Source organism: Sceloporus occidentalis, unplaced genomic scaffold (genome assembly GCF_023333645.1).
Source record: "Sceloporus occidentalis isolate IW3139 unplaced genomic scaffold, rSceOcc1.0.p SCAF_4, whole genome shotgun sequence".
Taxonomy (NCBI): Eukaryota; Metazoa; Chordata; class Lepidosauria; order Squamata; family Phrynosomatidae; genus Sceloporus; species Sceloporus occidentalis.
The window spans coordinates 195,274,342-195,288,993 of NW_028316984.1; the positions used below are offsets into that span (position 1 = coordinate 195,274,342).

General features: G+C 41.3%; 1 protein-coding gene across 3 annotated transcripts in view; it reads left to right on the plus strand.

Moving 5' to 3' along the window:
• The first annotated feature begins 8,116 nt into the window (after nt 1–8,116).
• The window catches only part of RTN1 (reticulon 1), a 182,469-nt gene continuing 175,933 nt past the window's right edge, over nt 8,117–14,652 (plus strand). Inside the window, exon 1 of one of the 3 annotated variants that reach the window (XR_016281043.1) lies at nt 8,117–8,461. Coding sequence is in view for 2 of the 3 variants with exons in the window: in XM_089522793.1 (XP_089378919.1) it covers nt 8,308–8,461 (154 nt within the window). In the remaining variant the exon portion in view is untranslated. The remainder of the gene's footprint in view (nt 8,462–14,652) is intronic. The other 2 variants (XM_089522793.1, XM_089522794.1) reach the window with 2 other exon arrangements.

Below are 14,652 nucleotides of genomic sequence, written 5' to 3' on the forward strand. Positions count from 1 at the left end.
GGGAATGCTTCTCTAAACAATATAGTCTTTAATTCAGTTTTGAAACTGGGTAGAGAAATGTAACAAATGTAACCAAGAAGCATATAATATATTCACTTTTTCTTCTAGGGATGTATACTGATCTTTGGAATTTGCTGCTGCTGCATTGTGCACTTAATGCATACCTAGTTTTTAGGAGACAGCATTTTCCTTTGTGTAGACAAGCCCTGGTCTACACACACTGTGTTGGAAACCACAACATCATAGCCTAAGGAAGTTCATTTGGCCATAATTTGAAAGAGAGCCTTCTTTGTTATGGCACCTACTGTAAGAAATAGTTTCTCTATTGGGATCAGGTTGGCTCCTGATGCTGGGTGTTTCCATTTCCAGTTAAAGACTTTCCTGATCACCAGCCTGATGTGTTTATGCTAAAACATTTAACAAACCAGTCTTTTGTTTAATCTTTAATTATGTGATTGTAGTGCACTCTCTGGTTTTGTTATTGTTGTGTGCTTTCAAGCCATTTCTGACTTATGGCGACCCTAAGGCGGCCCTATCATGGGGTTTTCTTGGCAAACCTTCTTCAGCCTTTCCCTGAGATTGAGAGAGTGTGACTGGCCCAGTGCGTTTCCATGGCTGAGCAGAGAATAGAGCTATGGTCTCCAGAGTTGCAATCCAACACTCAAACTACTATGTGTGGTTTACTTAATTTAATTATATCCTGCCTTTTCCCAGGAGTGAGACTCTAGGAGGCTCAGGGAAAAGCAAACTGCTGCATTCTCTCCTTGTTCCTCCTCACGGATAACTTTTCCCATCTTGACCACACTCTGATGTTGCTTGGCCACTTGTGTCCCATTTTCCATCTGTGAAATGTTGGAAGGCATGAAATGCTGTACAAACAAGCTGTGCTTTGCCAGAACAGACCTTTGATATATAAGATGGTTTTTCAGTGTGACACAATAACTCCTTGTTTCATTTGCTTAAACATTCAGTCAGAGAATACAGAATACTGAACCCTTTGTTTATTATTAAACATTATTAAAATCTCATTGTTGTGTGCTGCCAAGTGATTTGCGACAAGGTCAAACCTCTCGCAGGGTTTTCTTGACAAGATTTGTTCAAAGATTTGCCTTTGTTTTCCTCTGAGGCTGAGAGAATGTGACTTGCCCAAGGTCACTGAGTGACTTTCCATGGCTGGCCGGGGGTTCAAATCGCGGTTTCCAGAGTCCTAGTCCAGCGTTGAAACCTCTATACCACACTGGCCCTCATATTAAAATCTCATCCTTGGATTAATGATGATGAAAACCAATAGTTCTCAGTTTTGGTCCTCCAGATGTTTTAGATTTCATCTCCTATAACACTTTACTGCCATGCTGATGGGGGCTTCTGGAGGACCAAAGTGTGAGAAGCAATGATACAAACAGCAGAAGAATTGGTGATCTAGCAGGACAAGGGATGTCATATTGAGGATGGAGGAAGCTTCTTTATGGACTGAATGGTGGGCTATTACTCTTGTGGGATTATGGTTGTGTGTGTGTTCTGTGCCTTCAGGTCATTTCCAAATTATGGGGACCCTAAGGAAAACCTATAATAGGGTTTTCTTAACAAGGTTTGTTCAGAGGTTTGCCTTTGCTTTTCCCTGAGGCCGAGAGGGTGTGACTTGCCCAAGGACATCCAGAGGGTTTCATGGCTGAGCTGAGAGTCGAACCCTGTCTCCAGAGTCATAGTCCAACTCCCAAACCATAGAGCATGGTGGAGTCTCCTTCTTGGAAGTTTTTAAACAGAGGCTGGATGGCCCTCTGTTGTGAGCACTTTGATTGTGTATTCCTGCATGGTAGAATAAGGTTAAACTAGATGGCCCTTGGGGTCTCTTCCAACTCTAGGATTTTATGATTTATATGAAGAAACATACAGTAATGGAAAATGCTTCCTTTGCTATTATTTCCTTATTGCTGGCAGCCACTGAAAGCGTTGGGGCCTTGCCAGAAAAAAAGTTGGCAACCCTAGCTCAGTTACCCTAATAAACCACAACAGCACAACCTGCAATGACTATCTCCTCAGCTTCGTACATTCCCCTGAGCTCATTCCACTGGTATACCAAACCCATTAAGTTATCCCGTCAATGCATATTGCTGTTATTTTAATGTGGGAGGAAGAAAGGTTGATATTTTTGTGGTTTACTGAATAGCAATCCCATTTCCGTGTGAGATAACATTTTAAGTCATTAGCATCTATGTACAACTGGAAGGGAAAGGGAAAAAAGAAGATAATGGAATAGTACAAATTGAAAACGTTCTTCATGTTTTAAATGATTCTCATGCAGATCTGCCAAATCCCTTTCTTTATGCTGCTATGAAAAGCATAAATATTTAAATAACTTGTAAAATAAAATTCAAGATTATAGGGTTTATATTGGCCATAACATACCATCAAGAGAAAATAACATGATATTTTATTTATTTGTTTGTTTAAAAAGAGTGTAAGCCTTCCTGGTATTCTGGGGTCTACCTTCACCAAAAGAAAAAGCTACTGGAATTTACTCCCCCTTTACTAGTACTAGTAATAAATCAAAACCACCGCAGTATGTTAGTGAATCCATGGTATACAATTATAGCATTTTGATGCCACTTTAATTGTCACGGCTTCATCTTATGGCATCCTGGGATCTGTAGTTGAGTGAGGTGGTTAGAAACCTTTTGCTAGAGAGCTCTAATGAACTCTCTTGACCTACAGTTTCCAAAGTACCCTGACAAGGGAGGGTTGAAGGATTCAATCAAGTTATCTAGGAAAGTGGCCTACACAGTGGTCTAGCAGGGAATTCCAAGCATTTGACTTTGGCCAAACTACAAGTCCAGAATTGCAGACACTGGAGTCAAGTCAATGGAAGTGGTGTCAAAAATTGGTATAACTATGCAGTGTGGATATGCCACACCATATGGCTACTATTATGGTAACAAAAATGTGATTATGTGAAAAAGAGGATGAATTTTTTGCATCATCAACAGATTTATAGAAGAGGGAAATTCATCATACATGTTGCTGTTGTTATTTGGCATCAAGTCAACTATGAATAATAATAATAATAATAATAATAATAACAACAATAATTTTATTTATATTTTCCCGCCTCTTCCAGGTGGGTCGAGGCGGGATTACACCCCAGTATCAATATACAGTACACAAATGCAAATCACAACAATAAAAACAACAATATAATACAATAAAATATAAAAATGGATAACAATTAAAACAATACTATCAAAGCGAAAAGGAGAGAGATGTTTCAATCTAGGTCAAGGAGATAGAAAAATATATCCTATAAGAGATTAGGTGGGTAAACTCCCCAGAAGAGATCCGTCTTAACTGCCCTCTTAAAAGACCTCCAAGGAGGTACTAAGATGGTTATGACCCTATCCAAGATTCCCAGTCATCCAGTGCTCTGCTCAGGTCTTGCAAATTCAGAGGTATGGCATCTTTGATTGAAGCAATCCACTTGTAGTGTGGTCTCCCTCTCTTCCTATTGACTTCCACTTCAGCAAACATTATCCTATTTTCCTTTTTTTAATTATTAAAAATAGATGTATAAACAGAAACATTTAAAATAACACTCCAAAAACTATAATGTTATATTCGTATTCTTCTTCTATTCACAACTTTACTCCTCATACACTGGATTCCTTCCTAGCCGGCCTTGGTGATTTATTTATGCAGTTTTATATTCCCTTATCATATGCATAAATCTGATTCTGTCATAAATTTTGAAAGACGTTTACATATCAGAAATATTTATTTACATTTACATTTACATATCAGAAATATTTAGATTAAAAACCTTTAATATCTGTAAATCCAGTAGTTGCAGACTCTCTCCCCTCATAAATCATTTAGATAGATTGTGTCATGTTCCCAATCATTTTAAAATCTTCCTACACTTTTCCCTTTCAGGAGGCAAGTTAATTTGCCCATTTCTGCAATCCCTATTAATGAACACTAATTAATTAATGTTGTTATCCGATCCTGAACTGTTGGTACTCTATTGTTTTTCCACATTTGAGCATATACTGCCTAGCTGCCGCTGGCATATAAACAATAAACTTTGCATTTTTACTGTTGATTTCCTCATCTATCATCCCAAACAAAAACATTGCAGGTTTCATTTGACTTTTCAATGTTAAGATTTTCTCAATCATTTGATGAACTGATTTCCAATAATTCTTTGCTCTTACACATGTCCACCAAGAGTGATAGAAAAGTGCCATGTTGTCTAAATTGAGGCTGTCATAGTTTGGCCACATCATGAAAAGGAAAGACTCATTAGAAAAGACAATAATGCTTGGAAAGTTTGAGGGTAGAAGAAAGAGAGGAACCACGCACCTGATGGCTAGATTCAATGGGGGGTTGTTGTATTGTTTTAAAGTATTTTTTAACATTTTTATCTTTTTAATTGTATTTTATTCTTTTATTATGTGGCTTGTTTTAGTATAGTGATAATTTAATTCTATTTTAATGAACTATTTTTGTATGCTTTTAATTGTACTGTTTTTTAACGTGAGCTGCTCTGAGTCCCAGTTTTGGGAAAAGGTTGGAATATAAATAAATAGAAGAAGAAGAAAAAGAAGAAGAAGAGAGTCTCGAATCTGCAAGACTTGAGCAGAGCAATAGAAGAGAGGAGGTCTTGGAGACGTCTTAACCACAGGGTAGCCATGAATCAAGGTCTACTCAAGGGGAGTTAACAACAACAATTGCTTTCTCACATTTCCAACAGTTGTTTCCTGTTTTTTGTTTGTTTTGGATATGTTGGATATTTTACCCAGGGTAAGATACCACCCAAAAATGCATTTTATAGAGGTTTTCTCACATATTTTGACAAGAACTATATTTCATTGTTGTCTTCCATACTTTTCCCCATTTATTCAATTCAATAGTACGTTGAATGTTCTGGGCCCACTTTATCATCAAATCTTTTGCAATTTCATCTTCTTTATCCCATCCAGTCAACTATGAGTTATGGTGATTCCATCCAAGATCTCCAGTCATCAACTGCCCTGCTCAAGTCTTGTAAACGCAAAGGTGTGGTGTCTAGATTGAAGCAATCCACGTCAATGTGTTTCCCCTCTCTTCCTATTGACTTCCATTTCAGCAAGCATTATCCTATTTTCCAATGAGTCACATCATCTCATAATATGTCAAAAAGTATGACAGTTTCAATTTAGTCATCATGGCTTCTAGTGAGAATTCAGGCTTGGTTTGCTCTCAGATTCATTTATTTGTCTTTTTGGCAGTCCATGGTATCTGCAGCCTCTTCTCCAGCACCACATTTCAGGCGAATTGCTTCTTTCCCTGTCATCTTTCTTCACTCCTAGCTTTCAGAACCGTACAGAGAAATCAGAAATACTATGGTCTGAATGATTCTAACATTAGTATTTAATGATTTATACTTGAGGATCTCACCTAGTTCCTTCATGGCTGGCATTCCAAGTCATGGTTCTGGGGCAAGTTACACTCTCTCAGCTTCAGAGGAATGGTAACTCCCCTCTGAAAAAAGAAACCCATAGAAGAAGATCACCACAAACTGGAGTTTACTTGTACATATATAATAATCACAGGTGTTTAATTGTACATATATAATGATCACAACAGCAGGAACAAATGGAAAACTCTCCTGTTCAGAACCATGTAAGATGGCTTGAGCCTGTGAGCTGATCCACAGGTGAGGAATGCAATCAAGGTAAGATAAGAAGGTAGAACTGCTCCTCTTTTACAAATTCATGACGGCCAAGTAAAATCCATCCGCCTTCCCCATTTGCTACTCTGGTACGTTTCCTGTGTTCCAGTGAGGACAGCTATTAGAGGAATAAAAGTCAGCCCTGTTAGCTTTCCAAAACAAAACAGCATCTTAATTGACCTGTCCGCTGCAGCCTGGGGAAGATGGTTCCAACCAAGCCGTGATCACGCTTCATTTGAGTGATTTCCTTCCTGTAGTCAAAGTAGTCAGTAACATCATTTACTGTTGCTGCAAGATTGTTGAACAGTGGCTTGAAGAATCGATTGCTCTTTGGCTGGGTGACGAAAAGGAGCCGAAGTGGTTGGGACGAATGCATTGTCGCTGAAATCTTGAAAGTAAAAAGATTAGTGCTTCTTTGCGACCGCTTTATTGGCAGGTTTTGTGCAACATCGTGTAAAATCATCTCACGTAAATACATGATTTTTCCTGGGATATTCACGGGATAAACTCCCGATCGCTTTTGTATGATAAACTCCATAGAATCATAGAATCCTAGGAGTTTATCAAACGAAGGAGATTGGGAGTTTATCCTGTGAATATCCCGGGGAAAAACTGTGTCATAATGCGAAACAATTTCATGCTACATTGCACCAAACCTGCCATGAAAGTGGCCACAAAGAAGCATTCATGTACAGCTTTTTATTTTTGGGATTTCAGCAACAATGCATATCCGATATCGCTTTATCTGTGCGATCATGTGTGATAATCATTTGTGCAATTACTTGCCATGGTTGCTTTATTTGTGGGGTGCTTTAAATGTGTGTTAATCTCTCTTTAATGCTGCAATTAGCCCCAGTGTGATAAACTCCTATATGATTCTAGGATTCTACGATCCTGTTGAAGCCCTGCTCATCTTTAGAATAAGAAATCCTGCTGTTTCTCTTTCCAATCTCCCTTGTGTAGTTCTTTTGTCCAAGTCCCACTCTTCTGAGGCCTGAGTTGTTGTTAGCTGCTCTCAGATCAGTTCTGACTCATGGCGAACCCATGGATGAGACATCTCCCAGAATCCCTATGCTCCACTGCCTTGCCCAGATCCTGCAAGCCCTTGTCCACAACCCCCCGGTTCGAGTCTATCCATCTGGTTTGTGGCCTTCCTCTCTTCCTTTTACCCTCTACCTTTCCTAGCATTGGTGTTTTTTCTAGCGATCTGTGCCTTCTCATGATGTGGCCAAAGTATGACAGTCTCACTTGATCATCTTTAGTTTTTTGTGGGTTTTTGTGGGCTATGTGGCCATGTTCTAGAAGAGTTTATCCCTGAAGTTTTGCTAGCATCTTGTAGGAGGTGCAGCCACAGATGCTGGTGAAACGTCAGGAATAAACTCTTCTAAAACATGGCCACATAGCCCCAAAAACCCACAAAAAGCGATGAATGCCGGCCATGAAAGCCTTTGACTTCACAATGATCATCTTTGCTTCCAAGGAGAGCCCTGGTCTGACCTGTTCAAGAACCCATTTGCTTGTCTTCTTGGCTGTCCATGGGATCCTAAGCACCACATTTCAAATGAGTTGATATTCTTTCTGTCTGCTTCTTTCACTGTCCAGCTCTCACATCCATAGACTGGGAATGTAATGGCCTGAACGATTCTGTCTCACTCAGTGGTTATTATTATTATTACACTCATCCCTCCATATTTGCTGCTTTGATATTTGTAGCTTTGATTATTCACGGACTTGATTGATATGTTCTCTCTAGGAATATCTAGGTCCTCCAGTGCAACTCTATGGTCAACTTTAACTAAAAGTTGCACGGAAAGACCTAGAAGTTCCTAGAGAGAATACTCTACTAGGTATTTGTAGCTCCTCCATTGCAACTCTATGGTCAGTGTCTGTTGGAGGTTGTCCACAGAGTTTCCCTGGAGGACCTAGAGATTCCTAGAGAGGTGTGTTTTTGTTATTTGCGGGTTTCCCATATTCCTGGGGATCCTGTGCCCCTGACCCCAGCGAATGTGGGGGGACACGTGTATCATTTATGTGTCTAGTGCCATGGGCTTTACATAGTGCTTTACGAAGGAGAGAAAACCACAATCCAAAGCAGAAACAGAAGCCTGCCTTTGGCACACAACCTAAAACCACAAACAAAGATTATAAAATCAGTAAAATGTGACTCTAACAAAGTTAAAACAATACTATAAAAAGTGTACATGAATACAAAGCATGTGCTCCTAAAAGGCTGGGATGCGGCCTGGCTTGGCTCTTCAGCCTCTGGTCCAGTTCTTCCATTCCCAGTCCGAGTCTGAGGGAGGGAGGCAATGCCCACCTTTGGAGGCTGCCCTGCGAGATGCCAGCCACAGGGGGACGCCAGCCTCCGAAGAAGGGGCAGCAGGAGGAGCTGCGTCAGAAGGAGCCAGAGAGAGAGAGAGAGAGAGAGAGAGAGAGAGGAGGCACCATCGGAGCGGCTGCAAGAAGAGCCAGCCAGCCTCCCCGCCGCCTGGAGAGCATCTTTGGAGCATCTCTTCCTTCCCACCCACCCGCCAGCCATCCCTCCATCCCTCCCTTCTTCTCTCCTGCTGCTGCCATCATCCTTCCTTCCGTCTCTGGCCTGGATGTCTTCCCCACTGGACCGCCCCGGCTCCGGGCAGCACTGGGTGGGCGATGGAGCAGAGCAGGAGGAGGAGAAGGGGCTGGGCCCCCGATGGCAAGAAGGCCCAGCATCCCCGGCTGCATCCCCGCCCGTCGCCATGGCAACCGCCGCCCCAGGTAACCCCCGCCCTGGTGGCCCCCGAGGATGGAGGCAGGGAGGGAGGGAGAGCCTCCTGGGGAGAGAGGGCCATGGCTTCAGGGCCATCCTTTTAATGTAGGACACCCCCAGGGGAAAAGGATAGATGGAGGAGCTGACCAAATCCAAGCTTCCAAGAGTCTCTCTCCTAGGGATAGAAATTCTTTGCTTCATGGCCACCCAATGGGCAAAAGGGTCCTCATCTTTTGTCTCACAAAATGTAGGACACCCCTAGGAGAAAAAACATATGGAGGACCTAAGCAGACTCCCCTAGGAAGAGACCTTCCTTGCTTCCTGGCCAGCCAGTGTGGCCAGATGTCCCCCCCAAATGTAGGAGAGTCCAAGAAAAATCTAGGCTCTTTCTTTCCTTTATTCATCTCCTGCCTTCCTCCCATAGAAGGACCCAAGGAGGACAAGGCACGGCAAAACCTAGGAGGCCCCCAGAACAAAGTGGAGGACCCAGCCAAATGGAAGCAAACCACACTCCTAGAAATATAAACTCATTGCTTCCTTGCCAAGGAAGAGAAGGCCCTGCAAAATGTAGGAGATTCCCAGAAAACATGTAGGATATTACCAAACAAAAGCTAGAAACACTCTTAGAAATATAAATGCCTTGCTTCTGAGTCAGGCTCAAAATGGAGGACATTTGGGGGATTCCTCCTGGAGCAGAAGGTGGGAAGGGAGGACATGTCCTGGAAAAGGAGGACCCTGCTTGCTTTCTCCTGCCTCTTTGCGCTGGGAAATGGATACTCTAGACATGGATTTTTCAATGGTGGCGGCATGAATATAAAGGCCCTGTGGAATGTTGATTTGATGGAAGGGAACTGTCATGGCCTTTCTTCCTCCATGTCGGCCACAAATGTATCAGAGTGAATGTCTCTGGGTTGTTGGTTCTATCTTTCCAAACCCCCCTCTCCATAATAAATCTTCTGGCTGGTGAGAAGTCATTCTAGGATTTGCACCCAAATAAGTCCCCTTGGTTAAGTCCAGCTGGGATTCATAGACGGGGGAGAAAGAGGGAGAAGAAGAGAGGCTTAGCTCCATGTTTTCTATGATTGATAGCTTTAGTATATGCGATTGTCTCTTCTGCCTGTTATGCGTTATGTCTGTGAGTGTGGGCTCCCCCCCCCCATTGTATTTTAATATATTTTTATTGTATTTTAGTATATAAATGTTTTGCATTGCATTTTAGTATATTTGTATTGTATATTTAGTATATTTTAGTATATAAATGTTTTATTCTGCAACTGTTTTTAAAGCGCCATGTACATGGATGGCATTATATATATTATTCGGCCGAATGGTGGTTTCCTTTGGGACACCTTGTTCCCAGGCAGTGCTTTGTGGGGAATACTCCCTCCGGCCTCCGCCAAGAAACAGGTAGTTCCTTTTAAACATGAAACCCATTCCAGATATTGGTGTATTCGTCTCTGGTTCTGTTAAGGTTTCTAAAGTTTAGAGGTATGCAGACTCTCTTGAAGTCTAGTATCTTCAAGGCCTTTCTTGCATGGTTACCTACACTGTCTGAGAAATCCAGAGGTTTTGGGCAGAGATGAGGTGGGTGAGGGGTGGCTTAGGGGTGAAAGAAAGGAGAAATTGCTGGATTTTTCCACCCTCTTTGTCTCCTGTGTGAGAAGAAGTTGCCCGCTCTAGTTTTAATTCCCACTTGCCAAGGAACAGATTTATCTATGTCCCCATCGCGTTACGCAATCTTGCAGTACTGGATTAAACTTGTGCGAAACAATTTGAGGAGTGGCTGAGAAGAGGAAATAATCATAGTTGTTGTATTTTTTAAAAAGAGATGGGTGATATTTATATGTTGCTGTTGTTGATGAAGTTGTGTGCTTTCAACTTTTTTCCGGCTTATGGCAACCCTAAGGTGAGCTTGGAGAGCCAGCGTGTCTTAGTGGTTTGAATGCTGGAGTAGGACACTGGGAGACCAGAATTCAAACGCCTGCTTGGCCATGGAAACCCATTGGGTCAAGCCACACTCTCTCAGCCTCAGAGAAAGGTAAGGGCAACCTCGCTGTGAACAAATTCTGCCAAGAAAGCCCTATGATAGGTTTGCCTTTGGGTGGCCGGTAAGTCAGAAATGACTTGAAGGCACACAACAACAACAACAACAACAACAACAAAGTGAATCTATCATGGGATGTTTTTTGGCATGATTTGTTCAGAGTGGGTTTGCCATTGCTTTCCCCTAAGGCTGAGAGAGCAGGACTTGCCCAAGGTCACCCAGTGGATTTCCATGGCTGAAAAAGGGATTCGTACTGTGGTTTCCCAGTGTCCTGGTCCAACATTCAAACTACTACACCACTTTATTTCGTAGAAGGACCACCATAGACAGGTTTATTTTTATCTATTTTACTGATTGTATGTACAGCACTGTGTAAATCTACAGTATTATATAAATAAAGCATAAAATACTACTACTACTAATGATGATGATAATGATAATGGCTCTGTGCAGTAGAATAAACCCACTAGTTGCCTGGGAGCTGCATCATATGGCTGGATTCTCCTCCCTCTCTGATCTCTTGGACATTATTCTGCATAGGCTGCACAGCAGGGACTTTGCCTTTGGGTGTTTGCAGCTAGCTCATCTGTCTCTGTCTTGTGGAAGAATATTAACTGTCAGGTGTAGACACAACACAGACATTTTGATGGAGGTTGGGGATTGTCCCATTACTGTGTTGTTTCTGGTTAGTAAATGAATCCTAAATTCTAGTGCACCGGTATGCAGGAATAGTTCAGCTGGTGTGCAGAGTGTTGCACAAGCTGTATAGCATCCAACTGACATGCAAGCTGCCCAGTCAACCTGCTGCTTGCTACAGATTGCAAAAATAAATGTTGTTTGTATTGTTTTAAAAGAAAGCTGAAGGGATAAAGACGTGGCTTAACGTTGAAACCAAAAGGCAGATGGCAAGGAATGGATTGTACATTTGTGAGTGCGAAAAGGTAGATTTCCCCGAGGAAGAATAAGTGCAAAGTGTGGAGGCGGGGAGGGGAAATATCTGCTGAATTTTCCCTTGTGTCATGAAACATGACAACATCCAAGCTTAGAAATGGCTACAGATAAAGAGGGATGGATTCCACAGCGTCAGGATCTACTTCCACTGCTTTGTTTCCCTATCCATCGTAGTTCTGTGGGCTACATTAAAAACAATGATTGCATTCTTCTTTCTCATTAAAAAAACAACAAGCCTAAATGGATTGTGGAAAATATATTGTCAAAAGAGATTACAGTGGGAGAAGAGGAAATCGGTTTCTCTTACTCTCTTTTTAGAATTTCTTCCAAAGCAAATGTTTTAGAAAATCCTTTACTTTTATGTGGAAGCCTCAGAAAAGGAAAGGGTTCTTTGTGTGTGTCATTCCTGGTGTTTCCTCCTTGTGTCTGGATTGCTGTTCATTTGGAAGAACTGACAGAATCATAATGACTTGTTTATTTCATTTGTTCCACTTTTAATATTAGCGATATATTGAAGGAATATGTAGGGACATTATTCCACTGAATGCTGAAGTGCCCTGTCCTATTACCTCTAGAACTTATACCATAACCACCTCCCCTAAAGTCCATTTGCTTGAATGTAAATACAATTGACAGACATACTGTCTTCAGAATAATGGGGTCAGTTACTTTGTTCCACCTCTGACAGTTCAAAAATATGTAAACGAACACTCCATATCTTGCTATGCACTTTGAGTGTTTTCAAAATGCCTGTTTCTGCCATTTTCTTGCCCCCCTAGATAATTTGGAATTTGGTCTCCAGCTCCTATGAGCCCCATGGATGTCAGGGGATGATGGGAGCTGTGATTAAACACACCAGAAGGGAAGAAAAATGCTTGTCCTGCTCACTCACATGACCAGCTGTATTTGGATCCAAAGCACAATAGAGGATCCAAAGCATATTTATTAGTAACTAAGCTCCACTAGGTTACTTAATTTTTAACTACTGTACTTAATGCCTTGGTAAGCATGTTTAGGATAGTAGCCTTAGAAGAAGAAATAAAAACACACAAAAAACCTTATTCCATTGTGGATAACATGGGTGAAGTTGGTGGTCACTGTAGTTTTAACAGCACCTGCTGTGTTCTTTATACTTCCAGTGCGATTACTTTTAGGAGACAGCTGTTTAGTGATATTGCTTTGTAACCCTGAAGTTATTGTAAACCGCTTTGCAAAATCTCCTGCTCAGAGGTGAGATATAAATAATGCAGCATAAACTAATGAATAAAATATGCAAGGGAATTTTATGGAGTGAGGAAAATAGTCAAGAGTACACAAAAAGTGAACGGCTAATACATTTGCAGGCTTTCCTTTTGACTATTCTGCCGATGTTTTTATTCGCATTGTGTCAAAGAGCCAGGGGTCATGGGGTGTTGACTAGGGGTGTGCTGCCAAAGATAACTGTTCCATAGAAAGTACTCTTCTACTCTTGCCGTAACATGTATTTCACTATGGGATACAGCAGTCATCATGATTTATGCTGCCTGATCCTTCTTCCTTGTGATTAGTTGCCTTTTGCAGAGGCACAGAAATTTACATGGTGCTAAGAATTTCAAAGTGAGATAAGTGCTTTGGAGAACTTGATATGGAAAAGGTTTTGTTTTTCAAAAAATATTCCTATGAAGAATCAATTAGGTCATAAAATAGGTACAGAATGTCCCACGTTTAACCCCTGGCTTCTCCAATTGCAATTTTACCACTTGAAAAATAACATTTTTTTGAATTACAATTCCCAGAATCCCATCAGCAAACAGAGTTTGTGGCCTTGATGGCTGGGGAAATCTGAAACTTTTTCAAACCTCAGAGCAGATGATAGGGAAGGCCTCAGGAGAAAACTCCAAAGAACAGCTGCTAGTCAGAGTAGGATCTTCTTAGTAAGTGGTGTTGAGAACCTTCAATCATATTATGAAAAGGCATGACTCTCTAGAAAAGACAACAACAACAATAATAATAATAATAATAATAATAATATAAAATTTATTTCTATACCGCTTTTCCGCAGTGATCAAAGCGGTGTACATAGTAAAATTATTAAAACAACATAAAATTAAAACCACATTACATTAATTACAATATACAATTTAAATCCAATTCATAGGTGTATGTAAGTGAGAGGGAGAAGGGGATCGAACATAACTTCAGTGTACATGAGGAAATGCTTGGTTAAAGAGAAAGGTTTTAAGTCTCTTTTTAAACAGTTCAAGGGAGGTAATGAGACGGAGCTCCTCGAGAAGACTATTCCAACGCTTGGGGGCCGTTACTGAAAAGGCCCTCTGAGAAGTAGTAACATATCTTGAAGTAGGGACTTTGAGCAAGTTCTTCCCGGTTGTTCTGAGAGTGCGGGGCGGATTATATGGGGAGATGCGGTCCTTCAAGTAACTTGGGCCCAAGCCATGTATGCTTGGTAATGATGCTAGGTAAGCTAGAAGGTGAATAGACTCAGTCGAGGAAGCTGCAGCCCTGAGTCTGCAAGACCTGAACAGATGTCCCGTTCATTTGTTGTTGTGTACCTTCGTTTCCGATTTATGGTGACCCCAGGACAAACCTATCATGTGGTTTTCTTGGCAAGTTTCGTCAGGAGGGTTTTGCCATTGCCATCCTCTGAGGCTCAGACAGTGTGACTGGCCCAAGGCCACCCAGTGGGTTTCCATGGCTGTGCTAGGATTTGAACCCTGGTCTCTGGAATCCAATGCTCAAACCACTACACCCCACTGGCTCCCTTTCATAGGGTCCCATTCATAGGATCACCATATGCTGCAGCTGACTTGAAGTCAGTTAACCCAAAGAAGAGGTGGGGCAGGGAGAGTCTGACCTCATTCATTGCTGTTGTGTGCCTTCAAATCATTTCGGACTTATGGCAATCCTAAGGCGTCTCTATCATGGGTTTTTATTGAGAGTATGCTTTGGCTGAAAGTCACCCGGGGTGTTTTCCATGGCTGAGCAGGGATTCAAACCCTTTTGCCTAGACTAATAGTCCATCTCTCAATCCACTACATCACACTGGCTCATGCAAGACAACGTATTATAATTTTTTGGGACATTTAATATTTTATTATTTTTTCAACAGTCTTAACTAAAAAAAAGAGCAATCAATACTTGTATTACTATCTATATACCTATATACATACATATAGTTGTTTATATAGAACATAAATATAACATATG